The sequence below is a fragment of the Mandrillus leucophaeus genome, unplaced genomic scaffold (assembly GCF_000951045.1).
Source record: "Mandrillus leucophaeus isolate KB7577 unplaced genomic scaffold, Mleu.le_1.0 Scaffold283, whole genome shotgun sequence".
NCBI lineage: Eukaryota > Metazoa > Chordata > Mammalia > Primates > Cercopithecidae > Mandrillus > Mandrillus leucophaeus.
In genome coordinates, this window is record NW_012102954.1 from 91,713 (window position 1) to 101,065 (window position 9,353).

The 9,353-nt window shown below is 47.9% G+C and overlaps 1 protein-coding gene across 1 annotated transcript; it reads right to left on the reverse strand.

Annotated features, from left to right (window-relative positions):
- Positions 1 to 2,394: 2,394 nt before the first annotated feature.
- Positions 2,395 to 4,055, reverse strand: SCD5 (stearoyl-CoA desaturase 5). The gene is made up of 3 exons (XM_011985444.1): positions 3,275 to 4,055; positions 3,004 to 3,181; positions 2,395 to 2,739 (listed from the first exon to the last, which is right to left on the reverse strand). Exons 1-3 carry the CDS (start codon positions 3,592 to 3,594, stop codon positions 2,395 to 2,397), a joined length of 843 nt encoding a protein of 280 aa, XP_011840834.1. The 5' UTR covers positions 3,595 to 4,055.
- Between the last annotated feature and the right edge of the window lie 5,298 nt (positions 4,056 to 9,353).

A 9,353-nucleotide genomic window follows, 5' to 3' on the forward strand; every position in this document is an offset into this window, starting at 1 on the left:
GTTGGAGTTTGCTTTCGGTCCTGGAAAGTCATGAACTCATTGCTGAGGACCTAGGGGCACCAAGAGCATTCTGTTCTGACCGCCTGCCCACTCATAAAACGAAAAGGATAAAAAAGGAAAACAACATGCTCTAGCCCCAGGGAGAACTAACAACTTGATGAACTAACAATTTGATGGCTCTTTCACGGATGACATTTTACCACCACGCAAATTACTCTCCACACACTGCACATCCAACACATCCCCTGCTGGGTGCACTGCATAGAGGCCTCCCCTTTCCAGCGCAACCTCATCTGGTGTGGGGGGTGGCAAGCAATGGACAGGCTGACCTTTTTCCTCTACAAGTCAGGTCCTTAAAGTGCATGAGCAGACCACTAGGGCATGAGCTTGGCTCTAATGCTACACATAACTGGTAGGGAAGTGATGAAAAAGGGCCTTCAGTGCGGTGGACATTTGTGGATCAAGGCACCAGGGCTTTCACTGAAAATAACCCTGAGTCAGTCGTCTGCCTAGTCCCTCTGCTTACCCTATGTAGTCTAGCCATGAGCACAGCTGATCTTAGCTGGTCTCTGATTGTCCCTCATTTCTTCCCTCAGAGCTATTCATGAGACTGGGTACAGTGGCTCACGCCTGTAATCCCAGTACTTTGGGAGGACTGCTTGAGCCCAGGAATTCAAGACCGGCCTGGGCAACATGGTGAGACCCCATTGCTACAAAAAGAAATGAAAAATAAAATAGCCAGGTGTGGTGGTGCACATCTGTAGTCCCAGCTACTTGAGAGGCTGCAGTGGGAGCATTGCTTGAGCCCAGGAGACTGAGACTGCAGTGAGCTATGATCGTGCCACTGCACTCCAGCAAGACCCTGTCACACCAAAAAAAAAAAAAAAAAAAAAAAGGCAGCAGAAGCAGTAGCTATTCATCAGATAAGACCCATTGTTTGGAACGTTTCTAAGTCACAATTTTGGACCTTAAAACTCTAATATCTACCATTGTCTGCTATTTTTCTTTTTTTTTAGGGAGGCAATGAAGGTGGGGAGAGAATTAAGACTTAGGGGCTGGGCGCAGTGGCTCACGCCCTTAATCCCAGCAGTTTGGGAGGCCAAGGAGGGCGGATCACGAGGTCAGGAGATCAAGACCATCCTGGCTAACATGGTGAAACCCTGTCTGTACTAAAAATACAAAAAATTAGCCGGGCGTGGTGGCGGGCGCCTGTAGTCCCAGCTACTTGGGAGGCTGAGGTAGGAGAATGGCGTGAACCCAGGAGGGGGAGCTTGCAGTGAGCCGAGATCGCATCACTGTACTCCAGCCTGGGCAACAGAGCGAGTCTGTCTCAAAAAAAAAAAAAAAAAAAAAAGACTTAGGAAGTAGCAGATGAAGCAAAGGCAGAATTTATCCAGGGAGGTATGGGATGGGGTTTGGGACATGCATCACAAAGGGGAAACCGGATTCCTTCAGTTTGTTAACTTCTCTAAGGAAGCTAGAGGAGACCTGGGCCTCGGAGGTGTCCTCTAAGCCACAGTCTTTCAGAACAAAGGTACTATCTTCACCACAGAGTGCGGTCTGGAAAGGGGTGACCTGGCAAACTTGGAGAGAAGGGCCTTGTCCTTATGGCTCCTGGACCCATGCCAGGGTCTTGGGGCTCAGAGGCTGTAAGGAGTGGAGCCTGTGAGCCCTAGGCATGTAAGATAATATTTTAAGTGCTCACTGTTCCCTGAGCACTCTCTGAACACCACAGCTATTAAAGATAAGCCTCAATCCCCTAGAGGCCGCCGGGCTCTGAGGACCAAGCCCAGCCCTGCGCGGGAGGGGGCGGGGGGGCGCTTGCTGGAGATCTCTGGGCAATAAGGGCTTTGGTTGGCAGCGTGGGAGTGTTCATGAAAGCAACAGCAGAACCTCATAGTCTAGTCAGTTGAAGAATTAAACCAACACATAAAGGTGATGGTAAAAAGGACACAGAAATGAGGAGGTGCACTGAGAGAAGGAAAGATAAAGCAGCAGATTTCCCAGAGCTTTGGGGAGACTTTAAAGGCTTTAGGGATCTCGAAAGATCCTACCTCTCTAACCATCCCTCAACTCTGCTGTGCCCTCCCTGAGCCACACCCCCTAAGAGGTACCCACTTCTGGATGGGTTTGCTTCCAAGAGCAGGGACTGCAGGGTTTCAAAGGAAGGCTTGGAACCATAGTGGCCCCATTATCTACCTAGGCATTTGCAGCTGGCACCATGCCAAAAAAGCCTTGTAGAAAGAGGTCTTATTTTCTTCCTTCTTCTTCCCCTATGGAAATAAAAGTAGGTTGTGTTTCTTAGAGATCAGGGAAACGGGAGCTGGAAGGGCATCTTGAATTACCTCGTCAAATTCTCACTCAGCATATCAAGGCCTGTGCCTTTTGTCCTGGCTACTGCCGCTTCAGTAAAGGAGGCCAAAACCAGTTATTGCGGCCAGGGCGGCTGCGAAGTGGTTCAAAGATCAACGACTGGGGTCGTGCAGGGTGGGCACGGAGCCCCTGGAGCCTAGGGGAAGGGGAATAGTGGTCAGTGCCTGGGCTCCCTTCCCTACTGGCAGGAGTGGGGGTGTACGGAAGGCGGGTACCAGGAGAGCCACAGGTGAGGAACAGACCCGCACTGGCCAGATGGTAACAGGGTTTGGAGAAGGCTCTGCACAGCCACAGTCGGAGCTTCGTGCTAGGGTCAGACCGCTCTCGCCATGGGCTCGGTTTGCTCACTGAGAAACTTCCGAAGAACTGCAAATGGGCATAGAAGATTGCGGTGGGAGCAGGGACAGGGGCCTTGGAGAGGCAAGAGGGCAACCGGTATCTTCCATCTGGTGCGCGTAAACCAAGATTCTATCCTGTGCCGGGTCTCTCCTCCCTGGTCCAACTCCCTTTCTTGTCCTCATCTCAGCCCCCAAGGTCCGTGGCCCGCGGAGGTGATGGGGGAGGGAGACGGGGATAGGAGAGACCCATGGACCGCACGGGTTAAACAACCACCCGCCCGTCCTCTCTCACTGAGAACCGATTCAGCCTGTGCCCAGCCTCTCCTTTCGCGCGCCTCTGCGCCAGCTGTGGCGCCGCAGGACTCCGGGTCCCCTCGGCTCTCCATAGGGAAGCCGGCAAACGCGCTTCCTTACGCAGACCGCGGCGGGGTAGGGGGGCGCGGAAGTTGAAAATACCGGAACAAAAACACCTGCCCGTCCCAAGGGACGGAGAACTGGATGCCAAGGGGGCCCGGGGCGCGCAGCGGGAGGCGAGGAGGGACCGGGGGTCGCTGCGCACCTACCGCAGCCGAGGGGCCAGCGGCGACCTCGCGCGCCCCAGCGCGGCCTGGCCACTGAGCCCGGGGCGCAGGGGGCGCCGGCGGGACTTACCCCAGAGCAGAGTGAGCGGCTTGGCTTTGGGGATGAGCACCAGGGAGTACACGGCCCCCAAGTGGAGCAGGCTCATCAGGACGACGTTCCTCCAGACGATGTTCTGCCGCTGCCCGCGCGCGCCTGGCCTCTCCGGGCCGCCGCCGCCCTCCGAGCTTTCGAGCCCGGCACGGATTTCTTCCTTGGCGTCGCAGAAGGGGATCTTCCCCGCGTCGGTGGCCGGGCCTGGCATGGCTGGGCGAGGTGGGCGCCCGCAGCAGCAGCAGGCAGGCAGGCGCACGGCCCGAGCGGAGATCGAGGGTGGGGGCGGGGGCTTCTGCCTTTTAGGGGGGAATTCTCCGCACGTCCTGTCCCCTCCTTCCAGCCCTTCTCCCGGACTCCTGCACTCTTCCCCAGGGTCTTAGCGTGGCCTAGGAATGCAGATCTTGGCGGCCGGCATCTGTTGCTGGCGTATCCCCCATACGGCTGCCCGGGCTGAACTCCGCGGCGAGAAAGAGCAGGCGCGCGCGGGGCGGGAAGGGCGCGCGGCCGGGGAGGGGTGCTGTGGAAACGGAGCTGGACCGGTGACGCGGGAGGGAGCGCTCCGAGGGAGTGTGGAAGAAAACCCTGCATAGCTACAGCCAATCAGGAGCGCCCGTGCGGCTCTTAAAGAGAAAGGCGCCCCCCGGCCTCCGCGGCCGGGCTCTTCTGGGCCGAACTGGGGAGCCCATTAGGCTGGGGTTGGCCGTGTCCGCCCGGGGGCGGGTGGGAGGTAGCTCCCCGGACAGGGAGCCTGCAGGGCGGCTCACAGCGCTTCTGCTTTTGTGTGTGTGTGACCTCCAAAATGCCTTTTATGGTATTTTTCCAGTCCCTCCCCCTGACAAAAAAACAAAACAAAACAAAACAAAAAAACTTCCTGAAACTATCATCCCTTTGAGAAGCCTTTTATTTCTTCTCAAGCCTCAGGCCACCTGGGTTGGAGAATTTTAAATACTTGCTTGGAGTCGCGACACTAGTTAAGGCCAGGCCGACGATGAGAATCAGAAGTCCCTGAGTCTGCCAGTTAGGAGGGCTCCTCAGGCCAGGGGAGGGTTGGAGGGCAGCTGCTGGTTCTGAATTAGGCAGCTGTGGATGACCCAGACACACAGTAAGTGCTCAGTTGGTGCTTGTTAGGTGATGCACAGATGATTTAGGCCAGTTCGCTGCCATCGGTGCCCTGCCAACCCGCTCGGCCCATCAGCCGCGCCACTCTGTTTATGGTCAATTCTAGCTAATCAGCGCACTTCTGCACCGTCTCCTTAGCTCCCAGTGAGGAACACTACCTTGAAATCAACACCATTGAGAATCGGGCTTTACAAAAAATCACCCAGAACGTTCCAAGGAAAATTAACCTGTGAAAGATTTGTGTCTGCCCACTTCTCTCCTAAAGCTGATGGTTTACGAACTCTCCAGAGAGGACCCTAGTTGCACAGAAAATGGAGGGAGGGTGGAGCTGGAAGTGTCTGAAGCAGGTGTGACCACACTTGCGGGCAGGCGGCAGAAGGAAAAGGGCTCAGGACCGCAGCTCTGAGTTCTAGTTTTAACTGGCTGGAACCCAGCCCAACTCTCTGGGCACAGATTTCCTTACCTGAGCAGAACTAGTTTCTACTCTTACTTCCAGCTTGCATATTCCATGAATGTGAGTTAGAAGGGGCGCCATTATGTTGACCAAAACCTGCTGATTTTTAGATTAACCGTTGTTAGGAATCATTTTCAGGATTTCAAGAGAGGGAAAAAAAATTAAATACTGACTGCATGAAAGGGCCGTGTATAAGCATCTTATTGTTAGCAGATCTGAGCCAGTCGCAGCAGCCAGACAAAACAATGCCCGATTTAAGCTGAAGCAAGGTATGTGGCACTTGTGGAATCCAGGCCACTGAGTCGGTGTTACTGTGTTGCTTCAGATGGAGCTGAAATTATAGAATTTGCCTGGAGACCAGATAAATGTCGGCGCTATATAATGACCAGTGAGACAATGGAACATGAAGCTGGAGGGTGCGAATTTCATCAGCCTGCTCAGCCTGGGCTATGTAATTAATCACTTTTTCTTCTCATACTCCCTCTGCTCCCCATACCCAGCAGACCTTCGTACTCCCTGTGGCTCTCTAGTTCAGACTGTCCTTTCTCTCTGTGGTAGACTAGTTGCCCGGCCAAAAGCCTCTCTCCAGGTTATTGGAAAGGCTCAATGCTGTAAAGACCCTCGTTCTAACCATTCAATCATTTATTTGACATTTATTGGGCATCTGCTATTTGCCAGGACTAGTGGGCACAGGGGATCCAAGGATGAATGAGGTATGGTCCCGCCCCTAAAGGAGCTCCCATCTAAGAGCAAAGATGGATCAAACAAATGTAACCTCTTGACTATCACCTTGGAAGGTCAGAAAGTTACAGTCCATTATCAGAAAAAAAAAATTTAATTAGGCATCAAACTTACTTACAAAGAGTCCAGGGGAAGCAGCAAAATAGTTCTTTATTGCACCCCTCACCCCGCAACCCCGAACCTTGTTTATCAGGTCAGCTACTCTAACTTGAATCCATCTTGAATGAACATCTTCCTTGCTTCCCTCCAGTGGGTCAGACCAGGTATGGCCAATCGTTTCAGCTGGCTGTCCTCATAAGGGAGAAGATGTTTCTGTGTGTTGAGGGAGGAAAGAAGTGTTATTTCGGTTTTTCAGAGCCTGCCTATAAAAGGATTGTTGAAGAAAAATGGTCCCTCCAGGTCCAGCCTCAGAGTGAAACATCTGCAAGATACAAGATATACTCTTGCTAATAATGACGGTCCCCTTTAGCCTATTATGCAACCGGGGTCACTGCCTCTTTTCTCTGTCTTGCCAAAGACCCTAGTATATTTTCTTAGCTTCTGGTCAGGACCCCAGGAGTGAATGAGTATTCACCTGTCCCAGGATGGGGGCAAATGGGACAGTAACCCTTATCCTGTCAAACACATAATTACCAAAAGTGTGATAAGAGCCATAATGGTGGTATACGCAAGATAATGTAGAGGTGCAAAGGAGGGAGTTGTTAATTCACACAGGAGCAGGGAGGAGGGGGAGTGATACCTGGGGAAGGATTTTTAAAAAATATTTAATTGTGGTAAAATACATGTAACATAAAATATATGTAACAAAATTTATCATTGTAACCATTTTTAAATGTACAGTTCAGTAGTGTTAACTATATGCACATTATTGTGCAACCCATCTTCAGGACTTTATCATCTTGCAAAACTGAAACTTGATTCTCATTAAACTCCCCTTTCAATCTCCATCCAGACCCTGGCAACCACTCTGCTACTTTGTTTCAATTAGTTTGACTACTCTAGATACATCACATAAGTGAAATAATAGAGCATTTGTCTTTTTTTTTTTTTTTTTTTTTTGAGATGGAGTCTTGCTGTGTCATCCAGGCTGGAGTGCAGTGGTGCAATCTCGGCTCATTGCAAGCTCCTCCTCCCGGGTTCACACCATTCTCCTGCCTCAGTCTCCTGAGTAGCTGGGACTACAGGCGCCCGCCACCATGCCCGGCTAATTTTTTGTATTTTTAGTAAATACGGGTTTTCACCATGTTAGCCAGGATGGTCTCGATCTCCTGACCTCGTGATCCACCCGCCTCGGCCTCCCAAAGTGCTGGGATTACAGGCATGAGCCACCGCGCCCGGCCGAGGATTTATCTTTCTGTGACTGACTTATTGCATTTAGCAGAATGTTTTCAAAGCTCATCCAGGTTGTATGTATTAGAATTCCCTTCCTTTTAAGACTGAATAATATTCTATTGTATGGATATGAATTTTATTGATTTATCCATTAATCCATCAGTGGACATTTGGGTTGCGCCACCTTTTGGCTCCTGGAAATAAATGTTGCTATGAACGTGGATGTACAAAGATCTCTTCAGGACCCTGGTTTCAATTCTTTTGGATATATATGTTTATCCAGAAGTGGTATTGCTGGATCTTATGGTAATTCTATGTTTAATTTTTTGAGGAACTGTCATACTGTTTTCCATAGTGGCTGCACCGTTTCATATTTCCACCAACAGTGCCCAGGGGTTCCAATTTCTCCAAATCCCCACTGATACTTTTTCTGTTTTTTAGGTAATAGCCATCCTAGTGGGTAAGGAGTGATATCTCATTGTAGTTTTGATGGCCTTTCCTTAATAATTAGTGATATTGAGCATCTTTTCATGTGCTTGTTGGTCATTTGTATACCCTCTTTGAAGAAAGGTCTATTCAAGTCCTCTATTTTTAAATAAGGTTTCTGTTGTTGTGGTTGTTGAGTTGTAGGAGTTCTTTACATATTCTGAATATCAACCTATCAGATATATGATTTGCAAATATTTTCTTCCATTCTGTAGGTTTCCTTTTTCACTCTGTTGATTGTGTTCTTTGATGCACTGACATTTTAAATTTTGATGTAGTCCAGTTTATCTATTTTTACTTTTATTGTTTGTGCTTGTGCTTTTGATGTCATATCCAAGAAATCATTGCCAAATCCAGTGTCATGAAGCTTTTCCTCTATAGTTTCTTTTAAGAGCTTTATAGTTTTAGCTATACAACTTACATTTAGGTATTCGATATACTTTGAGTTAATTTTTGTGTATTGTATAAGGTAAATGCCCAGCTTCATTCTTTTACATGTAGTTATCTAGTCTTCCTAGCACCATTTGTTGAAGAGACTGTCCTTTTCCCATTGGATGGTCTTGGCACCCCTGTTGAAGATCAGTTGACCGCATATATGAGAGGTTTTTTTTCTTTTTTTTGGCTATATCACTCCACTGGTCTATATGTCTGTCTTTATGCCAGTACCACATTGTTTGAATTATTGTACCTTTGTAAAAACTTTTGATATTAGAAAGTTTGAAGATCAGTTGACCGTATATATGAGAGTTTTTTTTTTTCTTCTTTTTTTTGGCTATTTCACTCCATTGGTCTATATGTCTGTCTTTATGCCAGTACCACATTGTTTAAATTATTGTAGCTTTGTAAAAACTTTTGAAATCAGGAAGTTTGAGACTTCCAACTTTGTTCTCTTTTTTTTTTTTTTCAAGATTGTTTTGGCTATTCAGGGCTTACTGAGATTCCATACCAGTTTCAGGATCTTTTTAGTTCAGCAAAAAATGATATTGAGATTTTGATAGGGATTGCAGTGAATCTGTATATAACTTTAATTCGTATTTTCATGTTAATGATATTAAGTCTTCCAATCCATGAACATAGCATGTCTTTTCACTTATTTATGTCTTCCTTAATTTCTCAGCAGCATTTTGTAGTTTTCAGTGTACAAGTCTTTTGCCTTATTGGTTAAATTTACTGGGTAAGGATTTTGAAAGATTGTTGTCTAATAAAAATATATCATGAGCCACAAATTCAAGCCACATGTGTAATTTTAATGTAGCCACATTAAAAAGGTAGAAAGAAACAAAAAAAAACTTTAATGATATATTCTATTTAACTCAATATATCCAAAATATTATCTTTTCAATGTAAAATCAGTATAAAATTATTGACACATTTTATACTTTTTTCATACTATGTCTCAAAAGTCCATGTTTCCACTTACAACACAACACACCTTAATTCAGATTAACGACAAGTGCTTGTAGCCACATATGGCTAATGGCTGTCATATAAGACAGCACTGTTGAAGTATGAATAGTTCAAAGAAAGGGTAAGGGATGTTCCAGGCAGAGAAAAGAGCGTGAGTAAAGTTTTTGCACTTGGCATTCAGGGAGGTATATGGAATATCTGAAGTGAAAGTAGGGAAGCGTGGGAGATGAAACTGAAATGCCATGCAGTGGGCAGCAGATGAGGGTAGGTGGGTGTCTTGAGTGCCGTGCAGACAGCTATGAGGTAGGTGAGGGGAGCCACAGAAAGCCTTTATGTAGCACAGTACTGGGATCAAGTTTGCACTGCAGGAAGACCACTCTAGGAGAGAGTGGGGAATGATTGCATTGGGGGTGCAGAGAGCTAAGATT

What these genes read in the sequence shown, in the direction of transcription:
- SCD5 (XM_011985444.1), bottom strand. Translation starts at nt 3,594, where the DNA reads ATGCCAGGCCCGGCCACCGACGCGGGGAAGATCCCCTTCTGCGACGCC. An exon ending in CCGCTGGCCCCTCGGCTGCG is followed by an intron (nt 3,182 to 3,274) that starts GTAGGTGCGCAG and finishes TGGGACGGGCAG; the next exon opens with GTGTTTTTGTTCCGGTATTT. An exon ending in ACAGGCTGAATCGGTTCTCA is followed by an intron (nt 2,740 to 3,003) that starts GTGAGAGAGGAC and finishes GCCCATTTGCAG; the next exon opens with TTCTTCGGAAGTTTCTCAGT.